We start from the raw sequence: 19170 nt of genomic DNA, 5'->3' as shown, positions 1-19170 counted from the left end.
AGCAGCCACTCATAGTCACTTATGGATTCTGGTTTCAATTACAAAGCTGTTTACATTTTCACTTAAACTAGAGTTTAAAACATGAAAATACACATTTATATGCCTTTAAAATATTGTATAGCATAGGGCAATTCTAAATATAAACTTAGAGTATAAGCTTTTTACTGATAAAGGCAGAAACTAAAAAAATTTTAATTTTTTTTTTTTTTAATTTTTGGAATCTCCATGCCCCTAGACTTTATCCACTATGGGACACTATGACACAAGGACCCATTCTTTTTGGTTGATCTAAGAACTGAAGTATTTCAAAGGCTGAAGGAAAATAAAAGATCAAGCAGTGGGCCTTCTCCTTGTACCCTCACCCCAAGCATCAGTTCAGGGTTCTGACGAAACACAGACAACTTTCCATTCTCCTTGGGAGCCTTTGGGCAACTGAGTAATTTGGGTTCTTGGGGCTCTAGTTATTTGTGAAACTCAACCTGGGCGAGACTGCCTATTTCACCAGATGGCAAATATGATCACATTTTTTCAGTACAGCAACTCCAGCAGTAATATCCCTGTCATAGGTCAAGAACGTACTTTATATCACCAAGTTATGACTAATGGGTTCCAAGCTCATAACGGCGGTACATTTTGTTGGATATACTTAGAAATTGCCTAATGGCAACTTTTTAAAATATTGAGCATGGAATCCTTTGTTTTAGAGGATCCCGTGCTCAATATTGAAATTGTTGATTGATTTAAGCTTCTCACTATCAATCATATGACTTCCAACACTCCTCTTGGCACACGTTCACTTATTCTTCAGATTTGAGCTAAATAGGACCTCCTCTGAGAAGCTGCCTGTGAGTCCCACAGCCAAAGGCTGCAGCATTCCACAGCATGGTCCACACCACACCCAGTATGATTTTGAATTTTATGTTTTAAGTGCCTGTCCCTTTGCAGGTCAATGCTTTCTGGAGGCCAGGAGCCCATCTAATAATCTTTTTAGTCCCCAAATTTAGCATGATAATTAGTGCATACATAGCAGGGACTAAATGAGTGTTGTGTGAGGGATGGAGGTTGGTTGAGTGAGCTTACACATACATCATATGCTAACATGCCCACATATATCCAAATATAGAGAGACAGAGCACGCCACCAAATAGTCATGACTATACATGTGGTATTGAAGTATTAATAAATAAGTACTATCTATTTGACCATCCCCCCCAACCCCCTGCTGCCTACTTCTGGCTATTCTCAAGCAAGCATGACTAATTGTCTTTAAAAATGCAAATTTTTTTTAAAGACACTAGACTTCATTCAAATTAATAAATCAGACACTGTTTTTTGAAAATTCTTTATAATGTTATCATCCTTCATATTTTCACATACAGGCCATTAATATGGTGAGCACTTTGATTTTGCTCTGTATACTTGGCAAACTGCTTAATACTTGTTATGCAACTTGCTGTGTTTTAATTCTATGTCTTAGATATCTTACTGTTTCTTTTCCTAATCTGTCTCCTCTGACTAGGAAACTCAGCTGAGGACAAATACTTCATTCTCAGTGGTGGTCACTGAACTAAATAAAGGTTAGAAAAGTAATTTTCATGACATACTTTCTAGTAAACTCAACACTTATTTTTATTACCAATCATTCTCTTTAACTAACCTTTTCCAAGGAAAGAAGCAAGCAGGACTGAAGATGAGGGCTTTGTTTGTTTGTTTTGTTTTCTAATTCTTCCCACCTGCTTTCTTAAACAGTAGATTAATGAATTATGAAGGGTTCTGAGGTTCTTCCCTTTACTTCTCACACACAGCCCATCTCACAAATTGTTAGTTCATCTATCTTTGTTTATCTCAAAATATTTTTGTTATTTCTTCTCTTAGGACAGAAATCCATCCAGATTAGTCCAATAGCATCCCCTAGAGACTCTCTAATCCATACTTTCTCCTCTACCCTCCACACACCATTTCTCTACACCACAGTGAGACCTTTTGCTTTAAAAACAGGCCTATTTTATCATGCCATTTTCATAGAACATACAAGGACACTCATGTCATACACAAAACCATCGATAGTAATTTAGCTTATTCTTTGTCAAGTCAGAAGCTTGGACGTTCTATTTTTTCATATAAATTTAATACATCTAATTGTTGGTTACAGGTTGGTATTTTGAGAGTTGGGTTCATATAAGCCTGTTTTTGAGAAACCAATCACTGTTCAATGTGCCATTCATATCAGATTTTGAGTTATCTCAGCTACAGGCTGCATTCCAGTGGTGAACTCATGAAGGTAAATATTAATGGTTGATGTATCTTGGCAGCCATCCTGCTGGTGACCTCCTACCAGCCTGTACATGTCTATTCCGATGTCTATACTTTGCAAATTCATTCTATTCTTCACAGTTTAGCATTTCATTTTAAATTATCTTGTTTCATTCCAGCAAAAGTAGTTTAGATGTTCGCTGAGGGCTAATGTTATATTAACGTTTCTGCTCAATTGCTCAGGCCTCATTAACCTGGTTGGGTGTTCAATAGCACATGTTAAATCTCTCATTACAGGAGTATCAATTCACATCCCCTAATCACAGCCCAGTAAACAAGATCATAATTAAACTTGAACTCTGTACCAATTATAAAAGATTTGATGACCACAAATTCCTATTATTAGCAAACAGTTTGGGGATGGAATTATGTATTGTAAACCTATGGCTACTTTATTATCAAAATCATCAAATACAAAGTCAATTATTCAAGTGATCATGACTTTCTTAATGATCTAAACTCTTTTACAAGATGTTATTTTTATTTAGTTTTAGGGTGAACAGAAAAGATGTTTTATCTTGCCCAGCAAATAATCTAACAGCTAATAGAGATAGTGAGAATTCTATTTTTGTATAATACTAAACCTTAGAGCAAAGGTGTGGATACCATCCCTACCCTTTACAACTCTGTATATTTGGACAAATTTATATCCTCTTTTAGCCTTTATCCTCCTTTGTGAAATGGGGATAATATCCACATAAACTCTGATCTTCCAACAACCTACTGTGAAAGGTTGTTGGAAGATCAGAGTTTATGTGGGTAACTAATTAGCTCAGGGTTTGGCAAAGAAGAGGTGCTCAGTAAATGGTAAACTTTATTACATGGCACCTATCTGCTTGGGTCCTCAGCCTGGGAGCATCAGAAAAGGAATGCAGTCTGCAAGCCTGTAACCTACAGAAGTCACCTTCTTCCCCAACCTTTCCATATATATATGATTGATTGATTTCAAAGGGAAAGGGGGAGAGAGATAGAAACATCAATGATGAGAATCATTGTTTGGTTGCCTCTTACATGCCCCCTACTGGGGATCGAGCCTGCAACCAGGGCATATGCTCTGACCAGAATCAAACCCTGACTACTGAGCTACACAGGTTGGCCCTGTCTTCCTTCCTTCCTTCCTTCCTTCCTTCCTTCCTTCCTTCCTTCCTTCCTTCCTTCCTTCCTTCCTTCCTTCCTTCCTTCCTTTCTTTCTTTCTTTCTTTCTTCCTCCCTCCCTTTCTTTTTCTTTCTTCCCTTCTCTTTTCCTTTTTCCCCTTTCTTTTTATGCTACCTGGAAAATTCTGAATAGATCCCAAAGTTTCCTTTTTTACCTTCTAAGAAGTTATTCACAATAAAATTGTTGAGCTATATTAACAAGTAACTGAATTTTGCTAAGCTCAAAGAGGAGTGTCACAATTTGCAGCATGATGTCTTACTATTAACACTCACTCATTTGGAAGTTCTTAGCCTAGATAAATAGGAGGTAAACTGATCAGAGAGATTTTCCCCCCCTCAAAACACCCCAGGATAAAATATAGTGCAGGCCTCATTTCCAGCGAGTTTAACCTCAATGCCTCAGCAAAAACAGTGCCTACCACAATCCCGTGAAATAATTTTAGAAGCAATAAATTATGACTGGTTCCATTTACACAAATATTTTGATATCATGAACTAGCTTGCTTGTTCAAACTGAGGGGCTAAGACAGAGAGCTGCAGATAGAAAGGTCAAGAAGGAGATGGTGTTTTTAAGTTACCGCATGGGGTTTCTGTGGAGAAAGGAGTAGGGGGTTAAATCAGCTGCCATATGGGAAAACAGTCTGTCTCCAGGCAGATGGGAGCATAGTGTACTTGAGATTTGAAAATGTACTCAGACATTTTTCAAGTGCTGAAACAGGTATGAGGAATAACTTTTTGGTGGGAAAAAGTCATTGGGCAATTAAATTTTAAAATGAATTGTATGTCCAATTTCATAAGTATGGAAGCATACTGAATCAAAAAATTCTTGGTTCCGTTAAATTTAGGAATTCTTCATGGTCTTGAGTCATACAGTGAAGAACTTGAAAATGGCAAAAGAAACAGCTGAGCATCTGATGGATGTCCAAGTGCCAACATTTTTGTCATATTAACCTTAATTTAAAGGAAGAACATTCTTAAAGCTCAAAAATGGAAAGGAAAGGGGCTAGCTAGGTAAGACACAGGTAAGGTTACACTACTCCCTCAGAATAAGTGTGGGATGATGAGAGAATGAATGGGACTATGTTATAGTAGTGGCATTTCCAGAAAGCTTCTTTTACTGAACTAAGTACAATATGGAGTTTATAAAAATTTTAAGAATTTACCATTTAAAACTAGTGTCAAGTTAAAAATGGATTTTAATCCTAGGTATCATGTATAAATCAATAGTTTAAGAAAGATGAAGTGATTTTTTTTTCATAAAAACAGAAAGGTATAGTATCTTAAAGTGTAATATTTACAAATAACTTTTATAGAACTACTAGAGGCCTGGTGCATGAAATTCATGAATGGGGCCAGGGAGAGGGTCCCGCAGCCTGGCCTGCACCCTCTCAAAATCCAGAACCCCTTGGAATCAGGCCTAAACTGGTAGTCAGACATCCCTCTTGCAATCTGGAACCACTGGCTCTTAACCCCTTACCTACCTGTGTTCCTCATTGCCCTTAACCACTCTCCTGCCTGCCTGGTCACCCCTAACCCCTCTGCCAGCCTGCCTGATCACCCCTAACCACTTGCCTGTCTGCCTGGTCATCCCTAACTCCTCTACCAGCCTGCCTGATCACCCCTAACAGCCTGTGCCTGCCTTCTTGATTGCCTCTAACCACTTGCCTGGCTGCCTGATTGCCCCTAACTGCTCGCCTGTCTGCGTGGTCCCCCCTAACCACTCACCTGCCTGCCTGATCATCCCTAACCCCTCTGCCTGCCTGCCTGATCTCCTCTAACTGATCCTTGTCTGCCTGATCGCCCCTAACTGCCTCTGTTTCAGCTTCTACCACTGCAGCTTCATCCAGAAGGATGTCTGGAATGACATCCAGAAGGTCATTTGCCAGTCCAGTCTCATTAGCACATTATGCTTTTATTATTATAGATTACTTTTTTGAATGAAGGTAAGACAAATGTCAGAGTATCCATATTTTTGAATATTCTAGGGAAATAATTCAGTGCTAGAAGAGACTTAAATCTTCATGTGGAACCCAAGATTATATTTTAAACTGCACTTTAAGCATAGAAAGATAAAGCAGGCTACGTGATTATATCAAAGCCATAGAGATAGCGATAAATGACAAGTGAATCTGAAACATGTTGGACATTCCAAGCAAGCCAGTGTTCTTTCTGGTAAATTAAACTCCCTCATTTAAGTAAGTTGCCAATTCATCTTACCAAAATAAAAGCTAAAGGATTGGTATGATATCTGCATAATAGGAAATTCTCATTTCCCAAATTAGCACTGGTTCCCCTCACTATCCGAAAGGGGAGTGTTCTTATGTATGATGAAACTACATAAAGGAAAGAAGCAATTGCCATTAATTGATATGGCAAATCTACCCGTGTTTCCCCCAAAATAAGACATCCTCCGAAAATAAGACCTAGCGCATGGAAAGATAAGACATCCCCTGAAAATAAGACCTAGCACAACTTTGGGAGAAAAAATTAATATGACATTGTCTTATTTTCAGGGAAACAGGGTAGGAGTGTTTCCAGACCCAAAATTCAATATGCATACAATGTCTTTATCTTGTTCACCACAATGGAAAAATCTTAATTAGCATAACACCCTTCAGAGGTCTCTTAAGCTTTTTGGATACCTTCGGACTCATCTTGCTAACCCACACACAAAATGTGTCGAGATAGAGCACAAATGCTGACAGGCACAGTTCAAAGTGATGGTGGCTTGATGCTGGGGTGCTGCTGATGTAGTTTCCAGGGAAAGAGCTTGGAAGTTTGCCACAACTGCTTGGTTTGCCTGCTGCCTCTACAACACTCGCTGCGAAACAGATGCTCAACACTATCCTCTTCAGCTTTCTTTCAGTTAGCAAAAAAAATGGTACTAAGTTTCATGAAAGCAAAGTGGAGTAATGCAAACTTATGAAAAGCAGAGGAATATCTATGAATACACAGAGGTCTCCCCAATAATTCTTAAGCCAGGGACTGGCTTATATAAGCATCCATCATAACCAACATTCAGTTTCAACTTACCTGCGGCAAGTCATAACCACCCTAGCCTTAGATAAGCACTGTGATAAATTAAGATTCTCTTGATTTGTCTCAATGAAATATTAAGTTGAAGTGAGGTCCTTTTTGTAGCGTTTTTCTTTAAATATGTTAATCCAATAAGAGAACATTCTTCTTGATTCCTATGAGATTGTCTACTACTATATACCAGTAGCAAAATCCTTTATTATCCACTTGTTTTCTGAAAATTTTACTGAATGATAACAGTTGCTTCTACTTTCACACAATCAGTCTATTGGGACTCATAGTTCTGCTACTTTACCTACAGTAAATATGGAATAGGAGATAACATTCAGGTCTTTCCTTCTGCTGAAAGCAGAGATAAATATGAACAATATCGCCAAGGAAGCAGGCAAAGTGGTCCTTAACTGCCATTCTCTTCCTTCACATGTGAATCAGATGCAATAAAATCATTTAATTTGGAAGGGTTTTATTAAATATATTAATTTAAACTTTGTTAATTACATAGCAGAACAATAAACCTTTTGCAAAATTTATATATTTTTGAGTCACTGGTAAAACCATTAGAGGAGAAATCAAATAATAATTAGAAACAATTTCATGAATCACTTAGAAAGAAATCCTAAGTCAGCACTTGCCTGTACTATAAATGCCAGTAGAGGTAGCCTATTTAAAGATCAATTTCCGCTCTAACCAGTTTGGCTCAGTGGATTAGAGCATTAGCCTGTGGACTGAAGGGTACTGGGTTCAATTCCAGACAAAGGCACATACCACAGTTGCAGGCACTCAGCTCTGAATGGGGGGACTCGGGAGGCAAACAACGGATGTCTCTCTCACATTGGTGTTTCTCACCCTCTCCCCTCCACTATCTCTAAAACTCAATGGAAAAAAAATTTTCCTTGGGTGAGGATTGAAAATAGTAATAATAAATATTTACTATTTTCTAAGGTAAGTTGTTCCATAAAACGAGATTTAAACAGAGTCTAACTCTCCAAGATTTGGCACCAGGTGAATGAAAAAAAGTATATTACTTGAATGCTCCTAGAGCAAAATATTATTAACATAATGTTGGAGATAACAGCATAAATCCTTGAAGAAGTTGAGAAAAAAAGAGACTATTGTAGAAATGTGACAATATCTAAAACTAGAGGCCCAGTGCATGAATTTTCTTGCACTGGTAGGGGGGTGTCCCTCCGCCCAGCCTGCACCCTTTCCAATCTGGGACCCCTCAGGGGATGTCCAACTGCTTGATGTCCAAGTGCCGGCAGTCGGACATTCCTCTCACAATCCAGGACTGCTGGCTTCTAACCATTCGCCTGCCTGCCTGCCTGATTTCCCCTAACTGCTTTTGCTTGCCAGCCTGATCACCCTCTAACTGCTCCCCTGTTGGCCTAATCAATACCTAACTGCTCCCCTGACAGCCCAATCATCCCCAACTGCCCTTCCCTGCTGGCCTGATATATCCTAACTGATCACCCCTAACAGCCCTCCTCTCCTGGCCAATTTGGTTCTGATTGGTCAGTTTCTATGCCACTGTTTATTGGCCTATTAATGATCAGAAAGGCAGGGCTGATCAGCAGCCCATGTGGAGGCCTGGAGAGAAATGGAGGCATGGCTGCTGACCAGACCCAGAGCTAAATAGAGAGGCAAGTGCTGATCAACAGCTGCCACAAAGGCTATAGGTCAGACCCTTCTTCTCTCTTCAGGCTTCTCTCTGGGCCTGATTTGCAGCCCCCTCAGCAGTCAGTGCTGGGTCACTGTGCCTGCAGCTTCTGATTGGTCAAGCCCCCCAGTTGTTGTGGATGTGACGGACCCAGGGTTTTTATATATTAGGATGTATATATTTATAAGTCCTTTATTATTGATTAGTACTCTATTACTCTTGTGTGGTTTTTCATTTTTTTTTTATAAAATAGTGTAAATAGATAACTAGTAATATGAGTATTTCTTTGGTCTTGGAATCTGCCCTTATTTCAGCCACTGTGCCAATTGCACAATTCAAAGAAGAGATCTCATCATCATTACCCAGTGATAGCAAGACAGCCACTGAAAGTAAAGGCATGGCACAAGAATGGCATCACAGTATTCCCCAGGTCCTCAAAGAGTGAAAACTAGAAAACTCTTTTTTGAATCACTGTAGGAAAGTGATCTCTGGGCAATAAACAAACAGGGAAGGTCGGAAAGGGAAGGCAGGGAAAATAGGACAATATTGGGGGTAGAAGAGACGAAAATAAAATGCAAGAAAAAAGGTAAAGACTCTGTACGAGACAGACACTGTGTGAACCAGGCATTAGTTTTAGGAGTTACAGGATACATTCTTTCTCTACTTGGAATGTTGATTTTGAACATTTCAAAACATAAAACCAAAACATCTCATTAGCCAAGGGCAGAGTCCCTTGATCTCAGACTTGGTCAGGTCCCCACCCTTCATTTTCAGCCCTCTTGGGAAGGTTTTTTTTTTTTTTTTTTTTACATTACAAAAGTAATTGCTACAGAGGTCAAAGGATAACAAAACTATAAATTATGCCATTGAGCAAACTACAGTCAAGAGCTGCTGAAAAGGGCACTGGCAAAAATCTTCACTGTAAAGAAAATTTTATTCTGTGGCCAGAAGTGCAGGTAGCAGCATAAATAGGAAGTGTGAATTTGAAAGCTGACCTTCAGCTTCTTTTGGTCCTTATCACTGAGAGTGGAGATTGTTATTTTTATACCACCTCCACTTCTTCCTCTTACCGATGGGTAAAAAAAAAAAAAAAAAAAAAAAAAAAAAAAAAAAAAAAAAAAAAAAAAAGTTTTCTGCTTTCAGAGACAATGTCTCCACCAATCACAGTTCATTACTTGGCTTAGGGATGGGCACAAGACTCAAATCTTGAAAAACACAGTAACACACGACCCTATCCCCCACTATGGTAACTGGTCCAGGGATGGATACTGAGTTCAAAACAGACCAATCAGCCCTGGCTGGTTTGGTTCAGTGGATAGAGCATCGGTCTGGGGACTGAAGGGTCTTAGGTTCAATTCCAGTCAAGGGCACACGTCCAGGTTGCGGGCTTGATCCCCAGAAGGGGGCATGTGCAGGAAGCAGCCAATCAATGATTCTCTCTCATCAGTGATGTTTCTATCTCTCTCTCCCTCTCCTTTCCTCTCTAAAATCAATAAAAATATCTTTAAAAAACAACAACAGACCAATCATAACTCTTCCAAGAACTTTTACATGAAGAGTCCCTGCCTCCTTCAAAAATTGTAAGTGTTAAAATCTTGGTACTTCTGGGCCTTTCTCTTCCAGTATGTGAAGACAGACTGACTGAGAATAGAGTCAACCACAGGAAAGCAAGTCTATAGCAGTGGAGCAAAAGTGACAGAATGGCATTGATCAGAATCTGGATAAAGACTAATCCTGAAATTTTTAGTAACATAATCCAAATATTTTCTTTTCAAGATTGTTACAGTCATTGGCTAATTATTTGTGGTCACCTGAAACTGAGAGTCTTACAGTAACACTTTCTGGTATAAATCTCACTATTTTTAAATTTATGCCACAATTTATTAGGAAAATATTTTGTTAAGGCACAGCTGTAACAGAATTGTAATATGCCTAGACTTGTAGACATGATGTAATATAGGTCTGTATCATCTGATTTTCTCAAAGCTCATAGAAATCCAGACTAACCCTCGCCTCTATAATGTAATGACCATTTATCATTCTAAGTTATTCTTTGGGTTGTCTAATAGAAATATTAATTTTTAATTAATCTTCACCTGAGGATAGTTTTCCATTGATTTTTTTAGAGAGATGGAAATAGAGAGGGAAAGATGAGAGAAATATCGATGTGAGAGAAAAACATCAATTGGTTGCCTCCTGCAGGAGCCCTGACCAGGGCCCAGGCTGGGGAGGAGCCGACAGCCAAGATACAGGCCCTTGAATGGAATCAAACCCAAGACCCTTTGGTCCTCAGGTCAATGCCCTATCCACTGAGCAACATCTCCTAGGACTAGAAATATTTCTGATATCAAAAATATTGAAACTGGCAATTTCCAAGGTGATTATTAGCTAAGTAAACAATATTGTCTTTCTTTATTTCAATTGGTCATGCAGCTAAGGAATACTTTATGTTGTTGTCAAAATACAATTATTTCCTTATAATTTTATCACCCACAGCCTATACTGGCAATGTAAAATTGATGTAAGAAACCTATATTACCCTTGAGAGCTATATCTACTAGAGCAAACCAAGGACAGTGAATATTTGAATTTTTGAGGTCTGCTTGGCAGGGTACATTCATCCTCACACAATTCTCCATGATAAATTCATAACAATTATTTAGACACTGCTACCAGTAAGATACACAGTTATGATATGAGCTAGAAAATGGTCAACAAAGCTATCTAATTATAATCAGTTACAGTAATAACTGTTCTCCATATTTACCACATCTTGGGACTGGTGGCATTTTGTTTCGTTTGACTGTTTACTTGTCTGTCTGACGCCTTCCCCAGACTAAGCTACATAAGGGTCTGAGCCATTTCCTACTCACTACTGTCATCCTATCACCTACCACAGCGCTCATGCTCAAGAAGTGCTTGTTGAATGTAAGAGTAAATAAGTGAGCAAATATTAATGCCACATTAATTCTATTATAAACTGCAGGAAAAGATGAAAATGTTCAAAATGTTTTTATTTTATTTTAAGGAAAACTAGTAATTTTTGATCACTTATAGATTACATGAAATAATAAAAACAATGTCTTGTTTGTGAAGTTAAAAAATACAAAACTAAAACCCATAATAATTATTATATGCATACTATTGAGAAGTGGGGTTAACTATAGTTAACCAGCTTCGACGATAGGACAAAAACACCCACCGGTGTTCTCTTTGCAATTACATGACATTACTATTTTATTGTCATCATTATTGTCCAGGCAATTAACTTTACTCTTTATTACATGAACTTCCCAAAGGAACCGTTAACTTCTTCAACTGAAAGTATTAACATTGATAAAACTCTTCCTTGAAATACCCTTCCTTGTTTCCACCAATTGTAAACTATTTAATCCTGATCCTTACCCATCTTAACCAAGAGTCCATATTGAAAGGTCCATTTGGGCTTTGCTTTTTCTCCCCAGAGTCTATTAAAGCCATTATCATGGTCTTCTCTGTCACCAAGGTAAGCAATAAACTCAGCTCTGTCTTATCAATATAGTGTGGCGATATCTGGGGAGTTAGCATTCATAGTAGTTAAAATATTCTCAGGTAATTTTATATTTTGGGAAGGAAGTAAACATTTATTGGTTTTAGATATTTAAGTTAATATGCATTCCTAGGTAGCCATTAGAAACAGACTATTTATTAAGATAAACAAATTATCTAATCTAACTGAATTGACATGAGCTAGCTTTAAAAATATCATATTGTTTTGTTTTGCTTGTTTTGAAATGCATAGCAAATAACCAAAGTAAACACTCAAAATTATCCCATTAATATATTTTTCAAAACAGGCAAAAAATAACTTACTATTTATAGGACAGTATATATGGAAATATATGCATAAAATTATAGAGAAAATCAAGACATGAAGTGAAAAAAGCTAAAGACATTGATTAGGGATAAGAGGGGTAATCAGGAAAAAAAACATAAGGGACTTCAGAACTATTATTGAAAAAGTCACATTTTTAAGTTGAGTCTCATACTGTCTGAGTTAGACATGCTGAATGATAGTTCAATTATTATTATTTAACTAGAGATTGGAGAGGATGCAGGCTGGGCTGAGGGACACCCCCCCCCCCTCCTCCTGTGCATGAATCTGGGACCCCTTGAGGGATTTGGCCTAAATGAGCAGTAGGATATCCCTCTCACAATCCAGGACTGCTGGCTCTCAACTACTCGCCTGCCTGCCTGCCTGCCTGATTGCCCCTAACTACTTCTGCCTGCAAGCCTGATCGACGCCTAACTGGTCCCCTGCGGACCCAATTGTTCCTAACTGCCCTCCCCTGCCCTCATGGTCATCCCTAACTGCCCTCTCCTTCTGGCTTGGTCGCCCCTAATTGCCCTCCCCTGCAGGCCCCCAACTATCTTCCCATGTAGGTCTGGTCTTACCCCCAACTGCCCTCCCCTCCTGGTCTGGTCTCTCCCAACTGCCCTCCTCTGCTGGCTAACTTGTGGCAGCCATCTTGTGTCCACATGGGAGCAGCCATCTTTGACCACATGGTGCAGTCATCTTGTGCAGTCAATTTGCATATTAGTCTTTTATTACCATATACCGTATTATTAACATACATTATATACATATACACATATATAATAATCCCTCTCCCATGCAGGTATCATGTAGCTCTCTTGGCATTGACCTTTTGGAACTGGAATTAGAGGAAGAGGCACAAGAAAGTGCCAGTACTCTGGCTACTGCTACTATTGTAACAGAGTCCTTTGTCTCTGGCCCAAGAGGCTCTTATCTTCTATTGGCATCCATGAATTTGTGGTAGGCTAACTGGCTACTTTGGAATGGTACAATATCTTAAACTTTTCACAACTTTTGACGATATTAAGTCATCCTATCCATACAAAGAATACAAGTGGTATGGTTTATAGCATGGTGAAAAACTAAGATGGGTGGTAGGAAAATGGGTTTTAGCATTGGTGTAGGTATAAAATATGAATGATATATAGGGAAGACACTTCCTCATAACTCTATAGGTAGCCAGGACAGCTTCTATTCTCAAAGTCTAAGATTATAGATGTAAGAAAAAATAATATGACATGCAATGTTGCAGAATGCAGAAATATGAAAAAAAATCTAACCATGTAAATGTTAAAGATACAAATTGTGATGACAGCAAGTACAAAGTTTATTTCATCTGCATTGAAATTTTTATCTGTAATACATCATAAAATGAAAATTCTCTTTTAACTTGTATATCAAAGAAAAAATAAAGAACCCTGCAAGAAAGCTCAAGTAAAATATTTTTATGATATACAAATGCCACTGAAGTGAAAAATCTTTAATAAGACCACCCAACCTTGACAAGTGTATTCACATAGGATTTAAAGAGTAATATTTGTATGACATACAGTAGGTGGTCTTTTGCGTGGGTGAAATACTCCAGCTGACTTTGGTTCATGAATGCATCTAGGAGAATTATGATAAGTTTCTATGGGCCAAACCATAAGATTACCCTAAATTTCTAATTCTGCTTTCAGATCCATAATTTTTGTGATGAAATATTAAAACTTCTTGGTCCTATGTGTAGGAATGCATCCATATGTGTACTTATGAATACTAGGTATGATGGGTAATATGTACCCACGGACTGCATTACTTTTAATGACTTGTACTTTATTTTCTTGATTGACTATCAGGAAGCTCCAATGTAAAATTTTCAGCATTAATGGTAACAACTTTTCAGGCACAACTGTAGTCCTTCACTTGGCTTTTTATTCTCAATTCCTTATTTGACAGTTTTACTCTATATGTAGTTTTTGCCTGAAATTTTCTCAAATTATGTTCACAGGTAGAATAAAATCTACTGACCATGTATTTGTATGTATGTGTCTTCTAATTTTAAATGAAACATAGCTTAAATAAGGCTTTAAATTTCTCAGATCTCCAGGAAAACATAACAGAACAAAAGACGCCATTTAAAATCACATCATCAAAATGAAGCAACTTGAAAGACTCTAACTGTTGTTACAACTTGTTGGAATTTCAAGTATGATAACTTACTTGCATATGTCATCTTCTGGTTCTTCAAGCCCAAATCTTTCATCAAATGTAAGTTGTATCCATACATTTTCTTCTGCTGCTACTAATCTCCATACCAAGACCATATTTCTTGGATAAGTGTGAGGAAACTTTGGGCTGTGAATACTTCCATTAGCAGACACAGTAATAATTCTCTCATGCTGGGGAGCTTGTACTCCTAAAACAAAAACATAGGTATAGATTTACATTGAGAACAGACATTTAAAAAATTACCAATTTCAAAATAAATGTTTTTTTAATCATCCACATTTTACCCAAACTTGTGTTGGATATGCTTCATACAATATAAATTAAGTACTCCTCCCTTCAGAATTTAACCAGAAAAAAAACAAAAAAAAGATTATTTTTAACGGTATTGAGTAAAAACTTGTGTATAGGTATACTTCAAAGAACAAAGCAAATAAGTCATTTTAATCTAATTACCAAAATTTCAAACAACCAATGCTTTTGGATTCCTAAAATTGCAATAAAATTAAAACCCTAATCTCCAAGAACTTATCAAATACGAGTCATATTATTGTAGAACAACACCAATAAACGTGATATAACTAGTTTTAAAAATACAAATTATGAAGGAACTCCCCCTAATCATGATAACCTTGAGTTCATCAAAATGTAAATTATCTGCCTGAGCCTAACCTAATGGGGTGAACCCTTAAAATAAGCCGGGCCCACCATGAATTCAGAGAAATTCAAAGGATAAGAGAAATTCAACAGCAGGTTGATTATTTATTACTGGCAATGAACACGGAGGAGGTGACACGCCAAGGGTTGTGGGAAACCTCCAAAAGCAGAGCACAGTCTAAGGCTGACCACTAGCAGGGAAATGGGACCTCAGTCCTAACACCTCAGGAACCTGGAGGAACTTGGAAGTAGACTCCTCCCCAGCCCCAGAAAGAATCAGGTCTGGCCGACACCTTCATTTTAGCCTCCTGAAACTCTGAGCAAGAACCTAGTCACAGGATGCCCAGACGGCTGACCTATAGAGCTAAGATGAAATAAAGTGAGTTTTAAATGGCTAAATGTATGATAATTTCTTACATATTATTAGAAATGGATACATCTTCTATTGGGCATAAAGCTGTTCAGATGGCAAGTTATTCCTTTTTTCCTCCAGTCTTCAATGGCAATCAGAGTACTAGCACGTACACTAACTGCCACAACTTTTCACTTAGCATTATGTTAGTCAAAATACATGATTGAACTCTGGTAAAATGCAATTTAACAATACTGCTCTAAGAAACTCCTTGAACTTAAAAGACGATGTCAAGAGTCATGTATTAGAAGGGTGATGTTATTAAGGTTAAAGAATAACTTTTTTGATTGTTAAAGCACCCAAAATAATTTTAACAAGTTTATGAATGATTCTCAAAGCAGTGTTTTCATCCTCATAAACAGCTGTTTTAACAATCAGTTTGGTAAGTATTTTTTTTTTTAATTTTCTAACCTAGAAATAGGGAGACAAGGTAAAGACATATATAATGTCCTTGACAATACCCAGTACACATTATGGGGAAGATCATCATGTTAGTAAAATATGCTTTAAGTACCTAAATGTGTGCCAAACCTTGTCCTCAGCAGTAAGTAACCTAAATAGAAATACATTCTCTTTTAAATTGGATGCTAATTTTTAATACTGCTGTTGGCTATATTAACATATATGAAATGATCTATAACGCCTCGTATGCACATAATTTAGCACCAGTATATCTCCTAAGAAGACAAAAGATCTATCAAGTTAGATGATATCTTCCCTATAGAAAATAATGATAATTTACTATTAAAATTAAATTAATGAATTGTTTTCAAAGCTTTCTTTTAAAAATGAGCCCTGGCCTGGTAGCTAGGTCACTTAGAGTGTTGTCCTGAAATGGCAAGGTTGACAGTTTGAACCCTGGTTAGGGCACATATAAGAATCAACCAATAAATGCATGAATAAGTCAAACAACAAATCCCTCTCTCTCTCTCTCTCTCTCTCTCTCTCTCTCTCTCTCTCTCTCTCTCTCTCTCTCTCTCTCTTCCTATCTCTCTAAATTAATATATTTTAAAATTTTAAATGAAAATGAGATATTTTCCTACTCCTTAAATTTTCTTCCAACAATCTACACATAGCAGTAGTTTATATCAAGGATTTTTCTGTTTGTATAACTAATATTTCTAATAAGTTAATTTTTTCAATCAGATTTATTAACATTTACCCCATTTTGTCTCAAAGCAAATGCTTTATATCTCAAGGCACTATTTACAAATACAGCAACGTTTACTCTTTCATATATAATCTTGAAAACTAAGTGGTTACTAAAAGATTTGAATCTATTTTTATATCTCCAAGCAAAAAAGCTCATAGATAAAAAGTATATACTTAAATGTTAACCATTTTTTTTCTTTTCTTTATAACTCACAATTCTGATAAACTATAAACATAATTCATAGACTAAAAGGCTAAGCCTTATTTGTACTAAGCATTGTAAATTTCCTAAGTTAAATTGCTGTTCCTTAAAATTCATCTCAAAGTGCAGTGAGGTTTGCCAACAAACTCATATGATTTATATAAATCTCAACTACTACCTTTATAATAAAAATGGGGGGGAAAGCAACAAACGGTAAGTTCTACCAAATTAAGAATCTGCATTTATAGCCCTACTATTTAAAAATATCATTTTTCCAAAGATATAACTTACTGGTATTTTAGGAATGAGAGAGGTCATATTTTGTAACTATTTTATTAAATAGCTTCTTTCCTTTAGTCAATAACAGTCTGCACAAAGAAACACCAATAAAATAAAACTACTGCATGTAGTCAAATCATTACAATAGTTCCAAGACACTCCATTCAATGTTTTCTAAACATTAATGAATTAATCATCATAGATAAATTTAGCATGGAAAATAAAATTGTTCACAAAAACTAAATTTTTTAAATTCTAAGTGTACATCATTTCATATTATCCTGTATAACCCCTTAAGGTATAAGTATTAAAAACTAAAATGAAACAAAAATAGGGGAAAAAAGAATAAAAGCAAGTTAATAAAGCAAATACAATAAAACAGTTGATTATGTATATGCACATATAATTCAACTACATAGAATCATTGTATATTCATATGTATTCAATAAGCTTAGCATTACAATTAAAATAATTTCCTAATATTTGCCAATCTGTTAGTCCCTTTGAAGCCAAAAGAGAGTAGAAATAAAAGAATCATAAACAATGAAAATTATAATAATTGAAAATGCATAATAAAGATGACACAAAAAAAGGTGTTTCTGGATAATAAATAATTCATAAAGAATGATAAATCATCCATTTCCTTCTCTATTCTAATGTTATAAGTTGATTGTCAAAAGAAAATGCTGTAATACTAAAAACTCGGCAAAAAGAAAGGAGTCTCAACTCTTGGTCATAATATATGAGTTGATCTTTCTTTCCTACTCCACTATAAATTTCCAAATGACAAAACTATTTTTATTAAAGTCCACAACCAGTATCTAGCACTGTACCCAGCACACACCACTACTTCATACATATCAATAGAAACAAATTTGATATCCCAGAAATAGCCAAAATCTATTTTATGTGTCATTTTAAAATTTCATCTTTAATACCTAAATTTCCAGAGACTGTTCATATAAAATTAAAGAAATTTTATAATTTATACACCTCATCAATTAAAGTCCCCAAATTTGTATTTGATATTTTACTCAAAATTTATCTATTAGAATCTACATGTATTTTTCAGCTGGAAGCTACAGATAGTAGAGTACTCACTATTGAGATTGGCCATTTTCTTTATATGCTTGCTTAGTTTTTTAAAAATAAATGTTATATAAATTTGATGTATTTGAGAAAGCTACAATTATAGTCATTATTTTATCTTAACTATAAAAATAAGTCAATTGATGATAAAATGAGTTACTTCAGGCAAGATAGTTGATGTCATTTTTTATAAACTAGAAGTAATCATTACCTATTTTAAAGTTCAATAAAATAACAACTGAATAAATTAATCATCGTAATAACTATAAGTCAGTCTGTTCATGAAAGAGAAATTTTGTCCACCACATTTTAATTTAAATACAATGAGAGAAAAAAATTATTATCAGGTATGAAGTTTTTCTGAAATCAGCAAATAGGAGATTGCTATGCAATATTGGTCATATGTATAAGGATTCCAGTTTCATTAAGAGCAAATTGATTACACAAAAAGCAGGGGTTTTGAGGCAGTGATTTTACATTTCTGATTTCCTCCTACAGGTTGATTAATGAAGGAGAAAAAAAGGACAACTTCATAAAAGTAAAAAAGTTGCCATTTCCTTTACCCTGATCTCATCTTTAAAAAAAAAAGTTTGATTTTTTTTTTTTTAATCCACTAAGAAGTATAAGAATTCAACCATTAGCCTCCTCTCGGTGAGCAATGGGAAGAAAGGGGGCCTGTGTTCAGGAAGTTCCAGAAACATCTGCTAATGAGAGTAAGTTAGCATAGGGAGTATTTTCTCAGCACCCCCCATTATCAATGTGAAATAGCCTCTGAATGAAAGATGGCAAGACTGACCCTCCACAGGAGTATGCCTGGAAGCTCAATGTAAGTCCATTTCTCTCACTGCCTGGATGACTCTAATTGGCCAAATGGAGTGAACCCAATGGCTTCCCCATCCCTCCTAATACTTGGGAATTAGGACATTTTAGATGCAGAAGTAAGATCCAGAACTACTGTAGTCATTAAGCCATCATAATATAATCCAGTCTGATACAGAAGTAGGCAGATACATGGTAATATAGAAAAAAAATATGCTACCTCCCAGATCAAATAGCATAATAAATTCATTCCATCTCTGGGCTTCTCAGGTACATTACTAAATAAAGCACTTTTACTAGATATATTTAAGACAATTAGTGTTGACTTTTTGTAC

The 19170-nt window shown here is 36.3% G+C and overlaps 1 protein-coding gene across 3 annotated transcripts in view; it reads right to left on the bottom strand.

Annotated features, from left to right (window-relative positions):
• The window catches only part of PDGFC (platelet derived growth factor C), a 171804-nt gene that overhangs the window by 63178 nt on the left and 89456 nt on the right, over nt 1–19170 (bottom strand). For all 3 annotated transcript variants that reach the window (XM_084884342.1, XM_084884343.1, XM_084884341.1), the window contains one exon: nt 14220–14415. In XM_084884342.1, coding sequence (XP_084740468.1) covers nt 14220–14415 — 196 coding nt within the window. The remainder of the gene's footprint in view (nt 1–14219; nt 14416–19170) is intronic.

Source organism: Pipistrellus hanaki (assembly GCF_964339955.1).
Source record: "Pipistrellus hanaki genome assembly, chromosome: 5".
In the NCBI taxonomy this organism is placed as follows: domain Eukaryota; kingdom Metazoa; phylum Chordata; class Mammalia; order Chiroptera; family Vespertilionidae; genus Pipistrellus; species Pipistrellus hanaki.
This window is presented reverse-complemented; position numbering and strand designations above follow the sequence as displayed.